Source organism: Apostichopus japonicus, chromosome 2 (assembly GCF_037975245.1).
Source record: "Apostichopus japonicus isolate 1M-3 chromosome 2, ASM3797524v1, whole genome shotgun sequence".
In the NCBI taxonomy this organism is placed as follows: domain Eukaryota; kingdom Metazoa; phylum Echinodermata; class Holothuroidea; order Aspidochirotida; family Stichopodidae; genus Apostichopus; species Apostichopus japonicus.
This window is the reverse complement of record NC_092562.1, coordinates 27,771,554-27,796,208: the sequence shown is the minus strand read 5'-3', so window position 1 is coordinate 27,796,208 and position 24,655 is coordinate 27,771,554. Positions and strand designations below refer to the sequence as shown.

The window sequence follows — 24,655 nt, the reverse complement described above, 5'->3', positions numbered from 1 at the left end:
TTCTCAACTATCTGCAAATGTCCTTAATTACTTGCCAATTAACGCTTTTGGCAGGGAATAAACTTGGCTAATATCTTAGTTTGCTGTTTTGTGATTGATATATGTAAAAAACTCGATGGACATGTCAACAAAGTAGAATTTTAACCTCGACCAAACTTAAAATGCTGCTTTAAAAACGATGACAAGTGTTAGATATCAAAGCAAGTTCAAGCGGCACTGAGTGGGCAAAATGTTATCACTACACGCTCTCCTACCCAATTGCCTCGATTCCTCACTGTTAGCAAACATATCCCAGTATTATAACTTAGCAGTTCTCACCTTTGAAGTATAGTTCGCGAAAATGCGATGATAATCGACGATAGAAGAGCCCAGTATCCGCCAACACTGATCGCGTAAGGTGCTCCCAGTAAGGAAGCACCTTGCTGCCCATTCACAATAGTCCAGCAGGTTTTATAGTTATTGCAATCAGCTTTCTTTTCTTCTTCCCTTTCTGTTCCAAAAATAAATAAAGGTGGCGTTATTGCTTTAAAACAACACCTTCTTCCCCATTCATTCCACAATGCATCAAACTTTATAATGAAGACTTTCAACTTTAGATTTCGTCTGGCTGTTTCTTCTGTTCCGACTGTAGGCCTACTCTCTTGCCATTGTCCCGAGCTTTGTATATTGTTTTACTGCATGTTTTCAAATGTCTTATGTTTTCATATTCTTACAATTGTTTGATATACTAGGTTCTCATATTTTAATGTTTGTATCTCATATCCTGTTTTGTTCGAGCATGCAATTACCCTCGTGGTTTAATAAAGTTGATCTAATCTAAAAATCTAATCTAATCACCATGTTTAAGCACCCCTCCTTTCCCACCACTCCGCACTCATACTTAAATCTATTGTGATACCGAATTGACCCGACTATGTAAAGTGTTTTACCTTTACAGCTTCTTTTAGCCGGTGGCATATTATGATAGATTTGGTCAGTTTTAATAGTAACCTATTCTGAGGACCAAATCCAACAAAAAATTATTAAGGGAGAAGGAGGGGAATGGAGGGGTTGTTATATAATACTCTGTGGTAACCGCCACTCACGCCTGCCGGCCGGCATTGGAAGTGAATAAACAGTCCACTGGCCGGCACAAAAAAAATAGTAAAATGCTTGTGAAATACAACAAAAGTAACAAATTTATCTTTCCCTTGCCGTAAAACATGATAATAACGTCACCTTTTTCTGTTATTTACCAAAATACCCTTGACCCCCACCGGGGCGTTGCCCCTGGACCCCACCAGGGGCCCTTAAGCGGGCCCCTGGACCCCCGGCCGTGAGATGCGAGAGCTTCGCTCGCTACGCTCGCTGCGCTTCGCAAATTTATATAACCAGCACTCACAATCTCCTAGCTATAACCCTGTATATATATATATATATATATATATATATATATATATATATATATATATATATATACGGGCAGTATCGTTTACTTAAGTTAATGTTGTAACCATACATACTACTATACACCACAAACATTACTTCGAACTCTGTGTTGAAATAAAATTAGCTAGTGAGTAGTAGATATATTGTATACAGGGGTTGTATAATTTACTCATAGTGTTAATTAAAACAAGAAAACAACCTTTTTTTGCCAAGGAATCAAAGCCACCATGAAAATATGGGAAACGTTGGCTCAAACAGCTTGTTTACTCTCGGCGACAATGGCCGTTAAATATGTTCCATCGGTTTTTCTGTGACGTCACAAACTAAGGCAGCAAATGATAAAGCTAGAAGGGGGAATGATAGGATGCGAGATAAAAAAGCAACGAAGGTTGAATAACGACACCATGCTTTTGCAATTATGATAGCATATTGACAAAGTAATAAAACAATCTACTTAAGTCCGAATGAGTTATAACTTTAAATATGCTGCCCGAAGTACATATAGGCCTACAAGAAATAATTTCGTGGTCGTACAAGAGATCACACGACGAAAATGTTAGTCTAACATGACAAAATATACATTTTAAAGTTAATATGCAAAGAAACATTATAACTCTCAGCCAAGCATCAACCCCGTAACTATCCATATATATTACCATCAAACGGTACCAATCTTGGTGTTTCTATTGTTCTGACACACAACATTGATTTGCAGCTCTGAAAGTGTATAACAACTTGCACGTCCACATCAAATGATGTGGGTAAGAAATGAAGCATTGGCCTTTTTTAGACAACATTATCATATTTTGAATGTCCCGATCCAGTACAAAACAATATCAAGAACCAGAAAAATAACAACAACAACAATAATACTGAAAACATTGCCAAGGGTAGACGCAACGTTATTCTACATAGGTGTAACTGTGCATAGCCTATACAGGATTTTGCCTACTCTGGTAATTATAATAAAATAAATTGTAACCTTTAACTATATATTTGCATGGGTTGTGTGTTTAGAGAAGCTTTACTTTTATAAAAAAAAAAATTACATATCGGTCATGCAACACATTCACTTCTTAATTACGGATGGCCTTGTCGTAAAATATGGTTATTCTATGTACATTGTTATATTCACAGCACCAGTGTTGCACTCTGTATCATCCTAACACGAAGTCATTGACGGTACAAGAAATGTGGCCTAGTATTTCAGACTTAGGTATGTGACACGTAGGCATGGGGTTTGGTTCCTATCTTCCCCTGATGAGTCCTAAACTGGACAAAGCCGGTCGTAAAGTGGTATTGTTCTAGTGGGTTGATCTATATTAATTAGATTTATATCTTTCATACCACATATGACGCATTTTTTCGTTTCGAAGAATGACCAAAATATGGAGTTTAGATTGACCTCTTTCAGTCTTCCCTGAGTTGAAAGTGAAAGTATAACTGTACATCGATGAAAGAAGGAAGTTTCTGCCACTGTTTCATGTTTGAAGTCAGGAAAACATATACGTTTTTAGTCTATGTGCATGTAGCCGAATCGACTGTGTCCTTGTATGTATATGTATGTATTTTAGATGCTCCTACAAGCAGGAACTCGCGAAGAAGCCTCATTGGCTTATCTAAGCCGCAATCTGTCCGAAGTCAGTCTCTTACATTCATATTTAACGTTCATACATTGATCTTGGAGTGACTCGAATCGGGGACCTTATAATTGGAAGGCACCGACTGTGTCCTTTGTTTGGGTTATCATGGCGCACACGCTACGCTGGTTCTTACTTCTCTGTTTTACTCGCTGTTTCTCCGACTACGGTTTTCCGACTACTGTTGCAGACCTATCATATGACAAGGGCTGTCGCATATCAGGTAGGCCCTCTAACTGCGTTCACTTACACGGGTTTGTGCAGTAGATAAGCAACTTGGTAACTTGGTAACTTGGTAACAGTATTTTAATATTATATATCAAGTAAAACAAAATATTGAGAGACAGGAATGTGTTGCCAGTTGCGATTAAAATGCTCTCATTGGCTCATCTTTAGCATAATGGAAAGGGAATTTGGTTACTGATTGCTCAGTTCACAATAGCAATATTTCGGATGAGATATGTTTAAGCATTTTTATAAGCTCATTTGAAGTTAGAAAAGGTATTTCTTTGAAATTAAGAAAAAATGATTCTTCTCTCTCTCGCTCTCAAGTTTCGATAAGTCAGGAAAGTAAACAATTCAACAGTTTTTTTTTACTTTTTCTTACCATTGGTGTCGGGCAGTGGGGGCAAATGGCCGGGAAGATCCTCGTTTTGGCAATGGTATCGGGAGGACAGGATTATGTTTCTGCCCTCACTTTTCTAAGTAGAGATGTACTCGTACCCGTACTCATATCAGGAGAATACTGTTGTACTCGTGTTCATGCTGTTGTACTTGTGTTGATACTGTTGTACTCGTACTCATACTGCTGTACTTGTACTCATATTGTTGTACTCGCACCCATGCTGTTGTAGTAGTACTCTTGCTCTGGTCCCTAAAGTGAATATGAATTAATCGAGCTGGGCAAAGCCCAAATCGTGCAGAATTTGGAAATTTTTTGTATGGGAAGAGGGATGGAAGAGGGTTGGAAAAGGGGTGGAAGAGGGGTGGAAAGCTGCCCCTGCCCTGGCTTTATAACTTTAAGGAATAGAGGAGCATTCATAGTGAGGGTGCTGTTTACCTCACAAGCACACTAGTCACCGGGATCATAGATTCCTGAAGGGCTTAGGGGCCACACGCTCCAATCCCTCTCTGCCAGAGCCGAGGCCTCCTTCCAAGAGTTGAAGTTGAGGATGTCCAGGCTAATTTTTTAATTTCTTTGACTTAAGTTTAGAATAGGTGCTCGAAATAATGTAATGAATAAGAAGTTGTTTGATTAAAGAATCTCTTGAAATAACTTAATTTTAAACAATTTACTGTTAAAGTTATGAATAATGGTGATAATGTCTGAGGTTTTGCTTATTTCATACAGTGTTTTGTTTCTAGTATACCTAGGGGTTCTAAGACAGCCGGTATTCAAAATTATGGATGGTGGTAAATTTGTTTATATTTGGGGCACTTAGAAAAGGCAAAGCTAACATATAAGAAAAGAGATTTGATTTTTGCATCATAAATTACTAAGCAGAGTTTCGGGTTTAAAGATATTAGTGTTCCTAAGTGTTTTGAGAATTTTGACCGTTCTCCATGCTATTCCTGTAGTTTTATTAATATATGTTTTATAGTTTAGGTCTTTGTCAATAGTTATCCTTAGGAAATTTACCTCATAACTATTATTTAATATGTTGTTAAAGAGGTTAATTTTCTGTGTTTTTTTTACTCCTATCGAATGGGTAATTAAAGATAATGATTTTACTTTTAACTGGATTCATTTTAATTCTCCAACGGTAACACTATTCTTCTAATACAAAATTTGAATTCTGAAGGTAGTTTACGTCATTGTTAATGGTTTTGCAGGTGTGCCATGTGGCTGCGTCGTCTGCGAATTGGCTAACCTTTGAACTGTAGATGCTATTGTTTGGAAAGTCGTTTACGTAGAGAGAGTATAAAAGAGGGCTAAGTACAGAGCCCTGTGAGGGGGGGGGTGGGTTGTAGAGAGGGTGCCGGCTTCCAGAATCAAAGGGTTGGAATGCTTTGTATTATAGTTAATTTGCATATCGATCGTTTAAAGGAAGAGAGGAGTCTGATAATGTTAGTTGGGAAGTTGTACTTAAAGAGTTTACACCGGACACCATATGCTCTTGTACCCGTACTCATGGTGTTGTACTCGTAATAATGCTGTTGTACTCGTACTCCTGCTGTTGTACTCGTACTTATGGTGTTGTACTCGTAATAATGCTGTTGTACTCGTACTCCTGCTGTTGTACTCGTACTCCTGCTGTTGTACAAGTACTCCTGCTGTTGTACTCGTACGCATGGTGTTGTTCTCTTACTCATGGTATTGTACTCGGGTTTATGCTGTTGTACTCGTACTCATGCTGCTGTACTCGTACTCCTGCTATTGTATTCGTACGCATGGTGTTGTACTCGTACTCCTGCTGTTGTAATCGTACTCCTGCTGTTGTACTCGTATTCATGCTGCTGTACTCGTACTCATGGTGTTGTACTCGTACTCGGGCTGTTGTACCCGTACGTATGATGCTGTAGCCGTACTCAAGCTACATGCTGCTGTACTGTTGTTCTTGCATTCATGCTGTTGGACCCGTACTCATGCTGTTGTACTTATACCCATGCTGTTGTACTACTGCTTAAAGTCTAGTTATTGGTGACAACAATGTATTTTGTCTTTCCTTTGCATATTTCAAGTAAACTATAATGTCTGTCACGAGGAAGCCGCAACCAGTTTTATTGTATACTGCCTTTGGCACGCCAAATGTTCAAAAAGTAGATAAAAGCAGGTTATGGCTCAAAGTATCAATTTTATCCGATTTTTTGATTGATGATCCGGGATTTTCACCAAAGAACAAGCGGTTCGACCCATTTACCAAGGTACTTCGATAAGCCCAGCGCAACTTCAATCGAAATATCAACTTTATGGGTCGAAAAATCCAGATAAATCGACTGACTGACTTATAAACCCAGTTGTTTTTTTTTTTCATTTGAAAATGGAGGTTTATCAACTGGATATTCAGATCAGGTCTAATAGTTGGCCATTTGTCTGGCCATTAACCACTGGTTGAAATCTGAAATTCGTACAACTTACACATTAAACTCGTCATTTTCTGAGATCTCTGCATGGAGAATAAATATACGTGAAGTTTTCAACTGACAATGCCATACTGCCACCATATCGTACTGACTTATAGCTTGGACTATGATGGCATTTCTACATTTATCCGTGACAATTAAAAACGTCTGGCGATCGAACTAGAAGAAGTGAAAGTATAGTATAATAAGATTCTATAACGGTCTAAAGGAAACGATCATTATCCCACATGAACGTTGCTATGAATATCGAGTTAGGGGATTTCCCGAAGTTTTTACTGATATTGAGTAGCATGCAACTATAGCTACCTATAACATGTTCAGGATTTTCCAACTCACTACAGTTTTAACAAAATAACCCAGAGAAATAAGATATGACTCATAATTGACAAATAAAGAGTATTGTTTTGGAAAATATATTGGAATATTTGGTCCACCTGGGACCTTCGTCAGCAATACTTGGCAGTCGAATGAAAAGTACAAAATGTAACACGATGAAAGTATGACGCTAGATAAGTGTAAGTTGCATTGATGGAATTAAACCAAATAAAACATGATGATACAGGAAGCGGATTAAGGAGCAAAGAACGGATTGCATATGTTTATAATAATGGTAATAACGGGGTAATAATTTATAGAACTGATAGTTGAAGCCGGTGTTGTGACACTTAATACGAAAGATCCAATCGATTTCTTTACGTTTACGTTCAGTAGCGGATTTGAGGTTCGAAGCAATTCAAATACATTTGAGGTGTTTGAGAGAATGACTATGAAGATTGAAATGTTCGGAAATGGTGAATCCTGCAACATTATCACGAATAGTATTGTTTGTGATTATTAAAACGAAAGCGGAACATGGAACCTGTTTCACCTACATAATTGCCTGCGGTAGTTGAAACTGAGTAAGAGAGTCTGGAGGAAGTGAGTAGAAATCTAGGAAGGGGGGGGGGGCGGTTGACGAAATGCTAGCATGTGGGAGGGGGGGGGGGTACCTTAAACGAGTTTCCTACTGATCGTCTTGGAATACAGCAAATTCATGTTTGATAGAGCTCAAGTTGGTAACAAACGGAATGCGTGTGTTAGTACTTTTTGATTTGTATTTTAATAAGTCCTCACGGTTCAAATTGTCGGCCCTAGAATATACCCTGTCAAATTAAGTGAACGGGGTATCTGACGTTCGAGAAATAAGCAGATACCTAGTGTTCACAATCACGTGGGTGGGAGCAAATTCGTTTAAGTTTTAAGGCATTGGCTGTAAACAACAGAACTCTTGAGATTATGTGGGTGAAAACTATTAAAGTGTAAATACATATAAATATCAGTAAGAGACCGAAGTGGTTAAGGAATTGATATGAATCCAACTTGTTCAGAACATCTAGAAATGACATTTGGTGTTTAGCATTCATATATTTATGGAAGGCCGAGCAATTTTGCAACATTCCCTTTATAGTTGTGAACTTTGTCGCCTTCTGTCCCATTTCCAAAACATACTAGGCATTCATTGGCCATTAATGTCACTTTGAAACGGCCGCATAATAAACACAGTGTTACACTAGAATCGAAGTGTAAAAATCAAGATATTATTATGCTTTTTCAAATTTTCGGACTCTTATACAGGAAGATTGGATGAAGTGCTTTCCCTTTAAAGGTGATTATCAGTCATATATGTTGCCCGAACTTTTCCGACATACCGAATTAAGTAATGGAAAGGACATCCATTACATATTTTATTATGATTCTTGGACAATTGCTATTTTTTTCAGATTCAGATGCCTGCGGACCTAGCGGTGTCTGCGAGTGCTATTTCGCTGAGAATGTCAGCTTCATAAACTGTACAGGAAAATCGCTGACAAGGATACCTAGAAATATTCCACTAAACGCAACAGCAATGTAAGACCTTCCATTGATTCTGTTACTATTATATAATCAAGGTCGTACATTCACCATTTTTCGGGGTGTTGATCGCTTCGTCGAGACCGACTTGGCTGGTTGAGACCGACTGTACTGACTAGCTGAGAATAGTTTCGAGAACTAAACCAGGAGCATTTTTGCTCTATAATTTCCAAAATGTAATTCGTTATGTTGTTATCGTCATATTTTAGCCACAATACATGTCATAAAGATGAATTATAGTTACAATTCTCTCAATTGTTTCTCAGGGCCCTGCTGGGTATGACAGAAATATACATTAAATTAATTAAGATCAACACATCATGAAAATTACGCTCAGTGACGTCCTGTTTCTGCTTTTTGGGAATCAGCAGGGGGAAGTTCAGGAACCGAACCTTAGTCCATGACACTCGACTATAGTCATACCACTTGCGACACATTCATTCCAAATTCTGTGTACACTTGTTAGGTTAAAAGCACTATAGAGTGCACTCGGTACAACCGTAACACTTATAATACGTAATAAAAAAAAAAACACATATAAAAAGTGATATTGAATGAGTAATAAATAGCGTACCGGTATTTATTACTCATTCAATATCACTTTTTATATGTGTTTCATCGTTATGCGTTTCAATTTCATGTCTGTTTTAGAGCTCTTGTGTTTGAACAATTTCCATTGTATTTTTATGTATGTGGCTGAATAAATCATCTATCATAATAAAGACAGTAATAGAAAGCCTACAATACGCATGCTCTCATGAGTAGAATCTCTGTGATACGAAGGTGGGTGGTTCGATTCCTACCTTCACCTGATGAGTCCCAGAACGACGACACCGGTCGTGAAGTGAAATTTTTGTCGAGTGTTGATCTTCATTAATGAATTAATTAAATTTATATATATATATATATATATATATATATATATATATATATATATATATATATATATATATATATATATATATATATATATATATATATATATATATATATATATATATATATATAGTAGTGGTCCATACTGATAATATAAAAGATAAACAAGCGAATATAATATTCGCTTGTTGATCTTTTATATTATATATATATATATATATATATATATATATATATATATATATATATATATATATATGGTGAGCGTATGTTTTGTTGTTGAAAGATTTTTTATAGTTATTATATCTGAGTTTGAAAGATTCCGGAGTTTCGTAGACAGATCCACTCGTCAGGCGATACAGTAGTGCAATACAAGACTACATACACTTACATACACAATAAAGCAGAACACTCATAGAACGAAGATACGATATGGACCGATAGTCCTGAGAGAAACTTATTCTGTTCATCTGGACAGAAAAGGGATAGAAACAGTAATCCTGAAAGAAACCTATACCGGTACTCCTTTAGTCTGGACAGAGACAATTTGTTAGCATGCCTGCAGGTGGTTATAAACTCTGACCGGGTATTTAATGTAGCTATGTAAGGATAGTAATAATGAAAACTTTTCACAGATGCACAAATTGTACCTTTTCGTAGCAACAACGTGCTAAGAAGAAGCATGAGGAAAGGATAAAAGGAGATGAGAGGAAAGGAAATGGTACTGCTATCCCGCCTATATGTCTTATATTGTTCTCACAAAACAAATGGATAAACTGCTCAGAGAATTGCCAATCAAACCAAATTCCTGAAATAGAAGCTTAGCTGAGCTTCTTTAGCGTTGCTGCTTTATAGTATTGATTCTTCTTACTAATATATATAATTATTATAATAATGGTAATAACGGGGTAATAATTTATAGAACTGATAGTTGAAGCCGGTGTTGTGACACTTAATACGAAAGATCCAATCGATTTCTTTACGTTTACGTTCAGTAGCGGATTTGAGGTTCGAAGCAATTCAAATACATTTGAGGTGTTTGAGAGAATGACTATGAAGATTGAAATGTTCGGAAATGGTGAATCCTGCAACATTATCACGAATAGTATTGTTTGTGATTATTAAAACGAAAGCGGAACATGGAACCTGTTTCACCTACATAATTGCCTGCGGTAGTTGAAACTGAGTAAGAGAGTCTGGAGGAAGTGAGTAGAAATCTAGGGAGGGGGGGGGGCGGTTGACGAAATGCTAGCATGTGGGGGGGGGGTACCTTAAACGAGTTTCCTACTGATCGTCTTGGAATACAGCAAATTCATGTTTGATAGAGCTCAAGTTGGTAACAAACGGAATGCGTGTGTTAGTACTTTTTGATTTGTATTTTAATAAGTCCTCACGGTTCAAATTGTCGGCCCTAGAATATACCCTGTCAAATTAAGTGAACGGGGTATCTGACGTTCGAGAAATAAGCAGATACCTAGTGTTCACAATCACGTGGGTGGGAGCAAATTCGTTTAAGTTTTAAGGCATTGGCTGTAAACAACAGAACTCTTGAGATTATGTGGGTGAAAACTATTAAAGTGTAAATACATATGAATATCAGTAAGAGACCGAAGTGGTTAAGGAATTGATATGAATCCAACTTGTTCAGAACGTGCTAAGAATAAGCATGAGGAAAGGATAAAAGGAGATGAGAGGAAAGGAAATGGTACTGCTATCCCGCCTATATGTCTTATATTGTTCTCACAAAACAAAACTGCTCAGAGAATTGCCAATCAAACCAAATTCCTGAAATAGAAGCTTAGCTGAGCTTCTTTAGCGTTGCTGCTTTATAGTATTGACTCTTCTTACTAATATATATACTTACGTTACGCCTCAATTATAAATAATTGATAACTGAGCACGGCTGGATCCACGAGAAGTTGTAGCCCTGAGATCATTGACGTCGACTCATATGTAGAGGAGACCGATATATGTTGCATTTTGGGACATTATATGGCACATATAGAGTTGAAATTAGATCTATACGTTGGTCTATACACGATTTGAAATGATTTTCGTTCAATGCTGAAAATGGGAGTTGTGTACACCCCCACCTTCCACACCCTCGGGATCCGGCGCCGGTGGTATAGTATATACGCATGGATTGTTGTAGGGGGCTATTTGAAAGCACTGGAAAATCTGGTATCGGTATATGTAGTAACTAAAATCTGTAAAATTAAGTTAATTTCTGTTTTTGTTTGTCTCTGCAGAAAATTTGATTATAACCAACTTGAATGCATCCCCACCAACTATATGCTGAGGTTTGATAAGCTGATAAGGTTGTACGTATAAATATCAGTATACATATATTCATTCATTTGCCTTTCAACAATTTACATAGCTAATAACCACTAGTGAACCTCCTCATATATGACATACTGACAGTACAAACAGTACATAACATATATAATCCCAAGTTGGTGAGACTACTCCAATCGATACCGAAATAGGAAAGACCCTTGTAAATGTTTTCCTGTTGTCTAGCAGTGATCAGAGGCTATAATAATAGAGTAAGAATAATAAAAATAATGTAATAATTATACAGTTATGGTACAATAACGTTCCAACCCTATATACGGGCTGTTACTCATGTAACAAGGAACTGAAATATCAACTGGTTATCAAGAACAACAAATCCACCCGGTTTGAGTCTACTTAAATACAAAACAAATAGAAAGTTGACCTCAGTTAGTTAATAAAGGAAAGATAATAAAAGCAGTTTAGTCATGTAAACGAGGAATACATATATTTCAATACCCTGGTGGAGCTTTCAATTCCGTCATATCCTAAAATAATAATATGTATCTAGAAATAACCTGAAGCAAATCATGGGTGAACTAATAGATATACACATCTGGAATCGATTATATTGGTTCATAGAATTTTGTTGGTAGTTTTAAGGTAACGATTCTGCCATCCACCATTGCGTTTCTTAAGATAACGTTTAATTCCCGGTGCCAAGGTGGCATTGATGAAGACTTCAATATGTTAACATATTGTATCGATTGATCTTGAACCATATCTGGGCTCACTCATCTATATATGTTCTCCTTCAGCCTACTAATAATCGTTGAATTATATTCCTTAATCCTTTCATATTTAAATTAATATGCAGTACCACAATCGAAAACTTGTTGAAGCGTTCATTTCTTCTACCGTCAAGGCTATATCTATTGTAAGTTCAAAACTTGTCCTTTTCTTTTGACAAACATCGATTGAATGTATCTATCTATCTATCTATCTATCTATCTATCTATCTATCTATCTATCTATCTATCTATCTATCTATCTATCTATCTATCTATCTATCTATCTATCTATCTATCTATCTATCTATCTATCTATCTATCTATCTATCTATCTATCTATCTATCTATCTATCTATCTATCTATCTATCTATCTATCTATCTATCTATCTATCTATCTATCTATCTATCTATCTATCTATCTATCTATCTATCTATCTATCTATCTATCTATCTATCTATCTATCTATCTATCTATCTATCTATCTATCTATCTATCTATCTATCTATCTATCTATCTATCTATCTATCTATCTATCTATCTATCTATCTATCTATCTATCTATCTATCTATCTATCTATCTATCTATCTATCTATCTATCTATCTATCTATCTATCTATCTATCTATCTATCTATCTATCTATCTATCTATCTATCTATCTATCTATCTATCTATCTATCTATCTATCTATCTATCTATCTATCTATCTATCTATCTATCTATCTATCTATCTATCTATCTATCTATCTATCTATCTATCTATCTATCTATCTATCTATCTATCTATCTATCTATCTATCTATCTATCTATCTATCTATCTATCTATCTATCTATCTATCTATCTATCTATCTATCTATCTATCTATCTATCTATCTATCTATCTATCTATCTATCTATCTATCTATCTATCTATCTATCTATCTATCTATCTATCTATCTATCTATCTATCTATCTATCTATCTATCTATCTATCTATCTATCTATCTATCTATCTATCTATCTATCTATCTATCTATCTATCTATCTATCTATCTATCTATCTATCTATCTATCTATCTATCTATCTATCTATCTATCTATCTATCTATCTATCTATCTATCTATCTATCTATCTATCTATCTATCTATCTATCTATCTATCTATCTATCTATCTATCTATCTATCTATCTATCTATCTATCTATCTATCTATCTATCTATCTATCTATCTATCTATCTATCTATCTATCTATCTATCTATCTATCTATCTATCTATCTATCTATCTATCTATCTATCTATCTATCTATCTATCTATCTATCTATCTATCTATCTATCTATCTATCTATCTATCTATCTATCTATCTATCTATCTATCTATCTATCTATCTATCTATCTATCTATCTATCTATCTATCTATCTATATAAATATATATATATATTTATATATATATATATTGTTACGAGGGCCCATTTTAGCCTAACGCTAGTCACTGCTAGTGCGGAACCTAATGTTATAATATAGAAAGTATTTGAAAAATGGCCTACGTGATAAATCAGTATTTGAGAAATTAGGTCGGGTTACCGTGTCAGAATGTTATAATACACGATTGTTCTGGTATATTCCTTATGAGGACGCGCTGGTCTCGGGTTAACGTCGGTTTACGTGGAATCGCGTGAAAGCTGTGCACGGCATCTTCGTGGATTCTCTGGAACGTTCGCGAGATATGCAAAGGACTTCCAAGAATAGAGAAACTGGGTCAAGTGTATCGAGAAAGATCTAGATGATTCTTGACATGGCGAATCGTATAAAAACCCGCCCAGATCGGAGAGTTTCTGAGTTTCTGAACGAATACAAGCGACGACAAATATTAAACCATTCTACTATATACCGTCAGTGCTCAACTACCAGTAGTTTCTGAGGGATTGAGATATCGATACCAAGATTGATTCTACACTTCCATTCAGAAGTTTGAAGAGGACTTTGCTGTGAAAGTACAGTTTTCCAGTGTTTATTTCGGAGAAGGTGAAGAGTTTCTGTCTCCGTTGAGGAAGTTCGTTACGCCAGGAGTTGGTGGCTATAAAGCTGATTTTGGACTGACTCTGGTAATATTTAGTCGGCGAGAAGTTCGACTTGTGCTTCACTCTATTGTGGCTGGAAGTCCGTCTTCTGTTTTGGAGCATCGCCGGAAAGAAGGTGACTGCTGTTTCTTCGATCGCGAGAAACTTCGTCGAGGACCAGTGAATTTCGCGGTACAACGGACCGAGAATCGTCGTCATCACGGTCGTGGCCGCTGAGGGATATCGCCGTTGGAAGAGACCAGCGTGTTTTAAAGTGTATCCTATCTTGTTAAGTTTGTGAGTAATTTTCTGTATATTTGTAATTACCACTTATTGTTGTTGGTTCGAAATCCATTGTTCAATATAGTTTACGTTTCATTTAAAATCTCTAGACTCGTCAATTTGTCTGTGTTCCTTGCGGAAACGAACCCAGGCTTGTGTCTCGTTAAAATTAGTTATCGAGACCTCTCACATTCCAACGTAACAATATATATATATATATATATATATATATATATATATATATTGAAAACGTAATGAGAAGGAAAATCAAGAGCAGTGAAAAAACTTCCAGCCTCCACTGGGATTCGAACCCGGGCCTACCGCTTTGTACGCGGACAGCCTTACCAACTAGGCTATATGGACGCTGATTGTATGTCCAGAGGTTCGAAAGCGGTAAGGAAAAAGATCCCAGGAAAATTCAGTGATGCACATGAAAAAACAAAGGTATCTCAGGAGAATTTTGAGGATCAAAACCCTTTCTAAATGCCACCATTTTGCATGTAGGCACCATCAGGATTTGAAAATTTTGCAAAATGGGAGGGGGACACCCCCTCCCCTTATACCCCTCCCCCCCAGGACGCGGATCACTGCCACAAATTACCCGGCTCTAAAAATGGTCTGGTGAAAACCCTGTGGAGGCTGGAAGTTTTTTTCACTGTTCTGGATTTTCCTTCTCATTACGTTTTCAATTATAGCCTATATGTTCAATTGCCTTTGTCGTTAACCTCCATTACATTAACATAAAGTCTTTTCAAAGTATCTCTTTCGAGATGTGGCTTTAGGAATCAGAAATGATTTTCGAGTTGGTTAGTATCATGTTTGATCTCTAGAGTAAGGCAAAATATGTCACCAAAACCAGAACTAGTATTGTTCGATACAGGTGTCAAACGCCTACATTGAAATTACGACCTTCCTTACCGGTTTCGAACCTCTAGACATACAATCAGGGTCCATATAGCCTAGTTGGTTAGGCTCTCCACATACAAAGCGGTAGGCCCGGGTTCGAATCCCAGTGGAGGCTGGAAGTTTTTTCACTGTTCTTGATTTTCCTTCTCATTACGTTTTCAGTTACATATATATATATATATATCTATATATATATATCTCCACCTCTCTCCACTCCTCTCTCTCTCTCTCTCTCTCTATATATATATATCTATATATATATATCTATATATATATATATATATATATATATATATATATATATATATATATATATATATCTATATCTGTATATATATATAAGAGAAAACCAGAGAAATAAGATATGACTCATAATTGACAGATAAGGAGTAAAGTTTTAGAAAATATATTGGAATTTTCGGTCCCGCTGGGACCTTCGTCAGCAATACTTGGCCCTCAATAACAGTTATACAAAGCCAATTTATACGCATTCACACACCAGTAGAATCACTGTGGTCGAGTGCTACGGACTACGGTTCTCCTCTTTTGTTTACATTTTTTTCAGTGACGTTACTGGTAACAAACTGGAAGACATTGACTATTTCTTCATCGATTGCCGAACGTTATCAAAAGTGTAAGTATGAACTCAGACATACCTTCCTTCATAGCAGGGACGGTACCAGAATATCCAAAAGGGGTGAAAAGATGGGGGAGAGGAAAGGGTAAGAGGGAAGGGGTTGGTTAGCAATCACTTTGGTGGAGGAAAACAATTGATAAAAGCCTGTATAAAGTGTACATTACATGCATTTATATATATATATATATATATATATATATATACATATATATATATACATATCTATATATATATATATATATATATATATATATATATATATACATACATGTATATATAGTGCAGAGCCTCATTACAGTTTTGTTTTAACGGAGCCGACAGGGGGTGGGTGAATTTTTTTATCATATTGTTGATTTTTTTTTAGTGTGATTAAACTGTAGACTTACATTTTGATATTGTTTCTTTAAATTCCTCAATATAATCTGCTTTTTCTTAGTTTCACTGTATGTTATTAACAAATAAATTTTGATCATGATGTTACCTTTGCAAATATATTTCAAGCAATCCAAGAATTTTTTTTTATCCTCAGAAGTAAATACCATTGGTTCATATTATATTATTTTCTTTAATATAAAAATATAATTGTCTCCCTTCTGTTTAAATTGCAGGGATCTTGCTGAGAATAGAATAAAACAAATTCCGGATTGGGTGTTTCGTAACTGTTCCCGGATGACCGATCTGTAAGTTTTTAACAAGAAATGCGTAACAGCCCAATTAAATGCTTTCGGTTGTCTATTCCGCTTTCTCGCGCCATAGTTGTTTGGTATACAACGAATACAACAACTGTCCAAGCATATAACCCGGACCTATAGATTTTGACAAGTTAGCCACTCGATAAGAAAAAATGTTAGTGTTAAATTAAAACTCTACTAGCTAAAATCAAGGTCTCACGGGCATTTGTATGGATAACAACACAAATAAGTGAACTTTACAGGGATTTAATACCGACCCAATAAGATCTGTCCTTAAATATATGGACGCAGGCGCAGTATGCCCTTGCGTGATATCGCTATATCGAATAACGCAGTGTTGTGTTATGTATAGCCTAGTTATCGTCATTCTTGATATTTTATCTGCGCATTTACATAGTTTCGAGAATTTTTACTATAACAAATTAAAGAACTACGGGGTGACCTTTCGAGACAATTACTGTGTTACTTGTTGTTAACAACATTCTGAAATGAACATCGTTATTTAGAGCATTGTATGAATTAACATGGTTAATCAACGGCCTACCGTGCGTTTATATTAAAACGCTACGACTGGATACACTCGTCATACGGCCTCGTGAGTTGTTCGTGCATTATATTGCTATACACGCTCGGTAACCCGTTGATTAACCGACCCTTATAATCAGGAGCGGCTGACTGAATACATCATAGTATAAACTAGCCAATGATATTATTTTCTTTTACATTTCTGACACTCCCACATAGGGACATAACCCAATAAAAAAAAACCTTGTAATAAAAACGCCCCCAAAAAACCTCGTGGAGTAGCCTGCGCTCGCCTCACCTTGAATACCCGTGCACAGTACATGTGCGTTCGGGTACGTAGTGTGAGTGAGGCAATATATACATTATTCATTGCGTTTGCTGGACTATCACCCAGTTGGGACATTTTTTTTCTATACTGTAGTGTCATGTCCCGCTTCAGAGCACTCGTATTGTCAGTACGAGCAGTATGAATATCATATTTCTATCAGATCAAGGTTAGGAACTGTTTGTACTGTCAATAGCAGTGCTTTGAAGCATGATATTGGAGTACAGTTTAGAGAGGTATTAGCATTAAGAAATTGTCCCAACTGGCTGGACCTATTGACAGCTGTGACATTGACAGTGGAAATGTGACTCTTCCATTGACACAAATTGATATGCAATTCTTTGACTTGATGATTTGTAATGAATTATTAATTAATTAATAGCTAAATAAATCATCAAACCTGTAGTAGGTCATCTTAGTTGATTGCAAGAAATTATTTGTTGAGTAGTACTCGGCAGGTTTGTTAAAAGAACCAACAGATCGCAAACAGTTGTTTAAAATGTTACCTTCATTTCATTTCATAACAGGTCTTTTCAGGACAATTTGATAGAAGTGATTGGAAATCGAAACCTTGCAGGGTTATCCTCCCTTCGTTTCCTGTAAGTGTACTAAGGATTCTTTGTTCGAAATGGGTATATCACAAATTTATTAAATATTTGATACACATCTGCTGATGAGAAAAACAATAGAGATGATAATTGCCAATTTATTACATTCGTTCGGTAACCACGACGGGACTGCTTTGCATATTACGACGCGGACTTGTAGAGGCTAGCTTATACAGTATGTATCTATATAGATGCAAATATCTCATTTTCAGTGTGTTATATTTTGTTTTTACTTCGCGACCCGGGGTCGATCAATGTGATAAAGCAAATAGAGTAATATCGATTTCCTGTTTAATTCTGTGAGTGATGAGAATTCCTTTTAGCCAATTGTTCTCTGTTTTCTTATACCTATTTTCAGCCGTTTAAATAAACTAATCCAATTAAGGAAGATTGAGCAGCTCGCATTACGCAATCATTTCTTTGTTCACGAGTATCGGAATTCCGTCGGCATCGGGTATAAATAGAACAGTAAAGCCACCTGCTCTCTCTTTTCAATCTCGGTCTTGAACCGAAAGGAAAACCATGGCAAAAGAGGCAGGGAAGAGGCTAAATTAAAGCTTGAACGAGGAAAAGAAAGAGAACGTGAAACTAAGAAAAGGAAAAGGCCGACGCTCATACAGAAAGAAAGAACATTCATTTTATTTACCATAAACGTTGACAGAACCCTCATCGAAACAAAACTAGGACCATAAGAAGGAAAAGAAGCCATATGAAGTATAGAAGTTAAAACGTTTAATAGGATATATAGGGAAAATGATGACTTTTTATTGTTCTATAACCGCTACTAATTTTGTTGTTGTTGTTAGTAATTATATTGAACCTTTGAAACTCATATACTCTCTCTGTCTGTCTTTACGCCGTTCTTTACGACTGCTCTCTTGAAAAGAATCCGTGACAATATATATATATATATCTATATATATATATATCTATATATATATATATATCCATGTGTGTATGTATGTATTTTAGATCCTCTTGCAAGCAGGATCTCGCGAAGAAGCCTGATTGGCTTATCAAAGCCATAAGCTGACCGACGTCAGTCTCTTACATTCATATTAAACGTCCATGATTACGAATTGGCAATTGTCAACAACTCTGTAACTTGACGACATACATCAATCTTGGAGTGACTCGAACCGGGGACCTTATAATTGGAAGGAACCGATTGTGTCCTTTGTTTGGGTTATCATGGCGCACACGCTACGCTGGTTCTTACTTCTCTGTTATACTCGCTGTTTCTCCGACTACGGTTTTCCGACTACTGTTGCAGACCTATCAAATGACACGGCCTGTCACATATCAGGTAGGCCCTCTAACTGCATTTACCTACACGGGTTTGTGCAGTAGATATGCAGCTTGTAACATTATTGTATATATAATGTAATATATATATATATATATTTATATATAATGTAATATATATATATATATATATATATATATATATATATATATATATATATATATATATATAACTATTCGATTTTATAAATGGAACAACTTAAATAATAACATTAAAATAGATTGTTCCTACTTCCCTGCTTACTCACGACTTTTCACAACGGACATACGCTCATTTCGTTATTATACGCTTAATGAGTGGAATGGTTAATGCTTAATGAAATATGTGCACCTTGTACTACCGGCTTATATCGGACATTAAGACACAGTTAAAAACAAGTCACTTGGTATGTGTTCATCATAATAAACTTATTATTTTAATTCGTATCTAACGTTTTGTTTCTTATCTTCTGATTGAACACTACATGTCAATCTTTTGCAGCATGTACAGTTATATCTATTTTGTAATTTTTGTATAATACTGTAATTCCTTTACTTTCCATTTTCACTCCATTTCTTTATATTTTACTTGGCTTTGTTTGGCTTTTACCTGTTAAACGCTATAAGAGTATTGACGAAATGTGTCATAGGAACATAAATTGTTATGCTTATGACATCAGATAAGAGCCTTGTACTCCAACTCGTACTCATATCAGGAGAATACTGTTGTACTCGTGTTCATGCTGTTGTACTTGTGTTGATACTTTTGTACTCGTACTCATACTGCTGTACTTATACTCATACTGTTGTACTCGCACCCATGCTGTTGTAGCAGTACTCTTGCTCTGGTCCCTAAAGTGAATATGAACTAATCGAGCTGGGCAAAGCCCAGCTCTTGCAGAATTTGGTAATTTTTTATATAAGATTGTGTATCAATAAATGTGGAGAGGAAAATTACCGGAAGGGTACATGAGAGTTTTAGTATTAGGCGAACATTTTTTTATTTATTTATTTCTTTTCTTTGGAGTAGAATACGAAGACGGAGCAAAACAAATTTGTAAGAGAATAGGGGTGGAAGAGGGGTGGAAGAGGGGTGGAAAGTTGCCCCTGTCCTGGCTGGATAACTTTAAGGAATAGAGGAGCATTCACATTGAGGGTGCTGTTTACCTCACAAGCACACTAGTCAACGGGATCCTAGATTCCTGAAGGGCTTAGGGGCCACACGCTCCAATCCCCCTCTGCCAGAGCCGAGGCCTCCTTCCAAGAGTTGAAGTTGAGGATGTCCAGGCTAATTTTTTAATATCTTTGACTTAAGTTTAGAATAGGTTCTCGAAATAATGTGATGAATTAGAAGTTGTTTGATTAAAGAATCTCTTGAAATAACTTATTTTTATGCAATTTTCTGTTAAAAGTATGAATAATGGTGATTATGCTTGAGGGTTTGCCTATTTCATACAGTTGTTTGTTTCTAGTATACCTAGGGGTTCTAAGGCAGAGCCGGGAAACAGAATTATGGATGGTGGTAAATTTGTTTATATTTGGGGCACTAAGAAAAGGCAAAGCTACCATATAAGAAAAGAGGTTTAATTTTTGCATTATAAATTACTAAGCAGAGTTTCGGGTTTAAAGATATTAGTGTTCCTAAGTGTTTTGAGAATTTTGACCGTTCTCCAGACTATCCCTGTATTTTTATTAATATATGTTTTATAGTTTAGGTCTTTGTCAATAGTTATCCTTAGGAAATTTACCTCATAACTATTATTTAAGATGTTGTTAAAGAGGTTAATTTTCTGTTTTTTTTTACTCCTATCGAATGGGTAATTAAAGATAATGATTTTATACTTTTAACTGGATTCATTTTAATTCTCCAACGGTAACACTATTCTTCTAATACAAAAATTGAATTCTGAAGGTAGTTTACGGCATTGTTAATGGTTTTGCAGGTGTCCCATGTGGCTGCGTCGTCTGCGAATTGGCTAACCTTTGAACTGTAGATGCTATTGTTTGGAAAGTCGTTTACGTAGAGAGAGTATAAAATAGGGCTAAGTACAAAGCCTTGTGAGGAGGGGGGGGGGGGGGGTGTAGAGGGGTGCCGGCTTCCAGAATCAAAGGATTGGAATGCTTAGTATTATAGTTAATTTGCATATCGATCGTTTAAAGGAAGAGAGGAGTCTGATAATGTTAGTTGGGAAGTTGTACTTAAAGAGTTTACACCGGACTCCATTATGCTCTTGTACCCGTACTCATGGTGTTGTACTCGTACTCATGGTGTTTTACTCGTACTTATGGTGTTGTACTCGTAATAATGCTGTTTTACTCGTAATAGTGCTGTTGTACTCGTACTCCTGCTGTTGTACTCGTACTTATGGTGTTGTACTCGTACTCATGGTGTTTTACTCGTACTTATGGTGTTGTACTCGTAATAATACTGTTTTACTCGTAAGAATGCTGTTGTACTCGTACTCCTGCTGTTGTACCCGTACTCATGGTGTTGTACTCGTACTCATGGTGTTTTACTCGTACTTATAGTGTTGTACTCGTAATAATGCTGTTTTACTCGTAATAATGCTGTTGTACTCGTACTCCTGCTGTTGTACTCGTACTTATGGTGTTGTACTCGTACTCATGGTGTTTTACTCGTACTTATGGTGTTGTACTCGTAATAATGCTGTTTTACTCGTAATAATGCTGTTGTACTCGTACTCCTGCTGTTGTACTCGTACTTATGGTGTTGTACTCGTACTCATGGTGTTTTACTCGTACTTATGGTGTTGTACTCGTAATAATGCTGGCTTAGCCGTATTTATGCTGTTGAACTCGTACTCCTGCTGCTGTACTCGTACTCATGGTGTTGTACCCGTACGTATGATGCTGTAGCCGTACTCAAGCTACATGCTGCTGTACTGTTGTTCTTGCATACATGCTGTTGGACCCGTACTCATGCTGTTGTACTTATACCCATGCTGTTGTACTACTGCTTAAAGTCTAGTAATTGGTGACAACAATGTATTTTGTCTTTCCTTTGCATATTTCATGTAAACTATAATGTCTGTCACGAGGAAGCCGCAACCAGTTTTATTGTATACTGCCTTTGGCAAGCCAAATGTTCAAAAAGTAGATAAAAGCAGGTTATGGCTCAAAGTATCAATTTTATCCGATTTTTCATTTGATAATCCGGGATATTCACCAAAGAACAAGCGGTTCGACCCATTTACCAAGTTACTTTTAATAAGCCCAGCTCAACTTCAATCGAGAATTCAACTTTATGGGTCGAAAAATCCAGATAAATCGACTGACTGACTTATAAACCCAGTTGTATTATTTCATTTGCAAATGCAGCTTTGTCAACTGGATATTCAGATCAGGTCTAATAGTTGGTCATTTTTCTGGCCATTAACCACTAGTTGAAAATCTGAAATACGTACAACTACTCCGTTGACTTACATACGAAACTCGTCATTTTCTGAGATCTCTGTATGGAGAATAAATATACGTGAAGTTTTCAACTGACAATGCCATACTCCCACCATATCGTACTGACTAATAGCTTGGACTATGATGGCATTTCTACATTTATACGTGATAATTTAAAACGTCTGGAGTTCGAATTAGAAGAAGTGAAAGTTTAGTATAATAAGATTCTAGAACGGTCGAAAGGAAACGATCATTATCCCACATGTACGTTGCAATGAATTTCGAGTTAGGGGATTTCCCGACGTTGTGCGATATTTACTAATATTGCGTCTATAGCATGCAACTATAGCTACCTATAACATTTTGTTCTTGTGGGATTGCGAAGGTACGTGTTTGGCAAGCACAGTAAATCGAAAAAAAGGTTACTGATTGATAACTCAGGTTTACCAGTCGAGATTGCAGGTTTATCGATCGTCGTCGTCGATCGATCGATGGTCGGTTTATGGATCCTCGCCGACGAATACACCTCGAAATATCAATCGAAAATCGAAGATATGAATCTGATCTATCCAGGTGTCTGTGTATAGTACAAACAGTACTGAAATTGATCATAATGCTTATACTATCAGTGCAAGGATGCTATCATGAAACTGTAATTATGTATATATATATATATATTTTCAAATACTTGAAATGGTATAATTGAAATTGTAATGAGTTGGAAAATATATATATTTAGGGTGTCTGCATATAGGGTTAGGGTGTCAGCATATGTAGCGGGAGCCCGTGTTCGAATCCCGGTGGAAACTGGATTTTTTTCATTGTTCTGGATTTTCCAACTCACTACAATTTCAATAATACATATCTCCATTTGCCTTTGTCGTATCTCTTTCGAGATCTGGCTTTAGGAATCTCAAATGATTTCGTGTTGGTTAGCATCATGTTTGACCTCTAGTGAAGACAAAATATAAACAGAACTAGTATTGTTCGATACAGGTGGCAAATGCCTACAGTGAAAATTACGACCTTCTTTACCGATTCGAAACCTCTGGACATACAATCAGCGTCCATATATCCTAGTGCTTAGGGTGTCCGCATATGAAACGGGATGCCCGGGTTCGAATCCAGGTGGAGTCCGGGAATGTTTACACTGTTCAGGATTTTCCACCTCACTACAATTTCAAAAAAAAAAGAAGCAAGAGCAATGAGATATGACTCATAATTGGCAAATAAAGAGTATTGTGTTGTAGAATATATATTGGAATATTTGGTCCACCTGGGACCTTCGTCAGCAATACTTGGCAGTCGAATGAAAAGTACAAAATGTAACACGATGAAAGTATGACGCTAGATAAGTGTAAGTTGCATTGATGGAATTGAATCAAATAATCCATGATGATACAGGAAGCGGATTAAGGAGCAAAGAACGGATTACATATGTTTATAGAACTGATAGTTGAGGCCGGTGATGTGACACTTAATACGAAAGATCCAATCGATTTCTTTACGTTTACATTCAGTAGCGGATTTGAGGTTCGAAGCAATTAAAATACATTTTAGGTGTTTGAAAGAATGACTATGAAGATTGAAATGTTCGGAAATGGGGAACCCTGCATCATTATCAAGAATAGAATTGTTTGTGATTATTAAAACGAAAGCGGAACATGGAACCTGTTTCACCTACATAATTGCCCTACCGCAACGGAAATTGCCTGCGGTAGTTGAAACTGAGTAAGAGAGTCTGGAGGAAGTGAGTAGAAATCTAGGGAGGGGGGGGGGGCGGTTGACGAAATGCTAGCATGGGGGAGGTACCTTAAACGAGTTTCCTACTGATCGTCTTGGAATACAGCAAATTCATGTTTGATAGAGCTCAAGTTGGTAACAAACGGAATGCATGTGTTAGTACTTTTGGATTTGTATTTTGATAAATGTCATCACGGTTCAAATTGTC

General features: G+C 36.4%; 1 protein-coding gene across 4 annotated transcripts in view; it reads left to right on the top strand.

Annotated features, from left to right (window-relative positions):
- Window positions 1-2,946: 2,946 nt before the first annotated feature.
- Window positions 2,947-24,655, top strand: part of LOC139984947 (uncharacterized) — a 53,074-nt gene continuing 31,365 nt past the window's right edge. The window contains exons 1-7 of one of the 4 annotated variants that reach the window (XM_071999105.1): window positions 2,947-3,291; window positions 7,913-8,039; window positions 11,168-11,239; window positions 12,073-12,132; window positions 15,785-15,853; window positions 16,465-16,536; window positions 17,926-17,997. In XM_071999105.1, the coding sequence (XP_071855206.1) occupies window positions 3,177-3,291; window positions 7,913-8,039; window positions 11,168-11,239; window positions 12,073-12,132; window positions 15,785-15,853; window positions 16,465-16,536; window positions 17,926-17,997 (587 nt within the window). In that variant the 5' untranslated portion in view covers window positions 2,947-3,176. Of the gene's footprint in view, window positions 3,292-7,912; window positions 8,040-11,167; window positions 11,240-12,072; window positions 12,133-15,784; window positions 15,854-16,464; window positions 16,537-17,925; window positions 17,998-18,950; window positions 19,313-24,655 lie in introns of those variants that run through there. The other 3 variants (XM_071999127.1, XM_071999121.1, XM_071999112.1) reach the window with 3 other exon arrangements.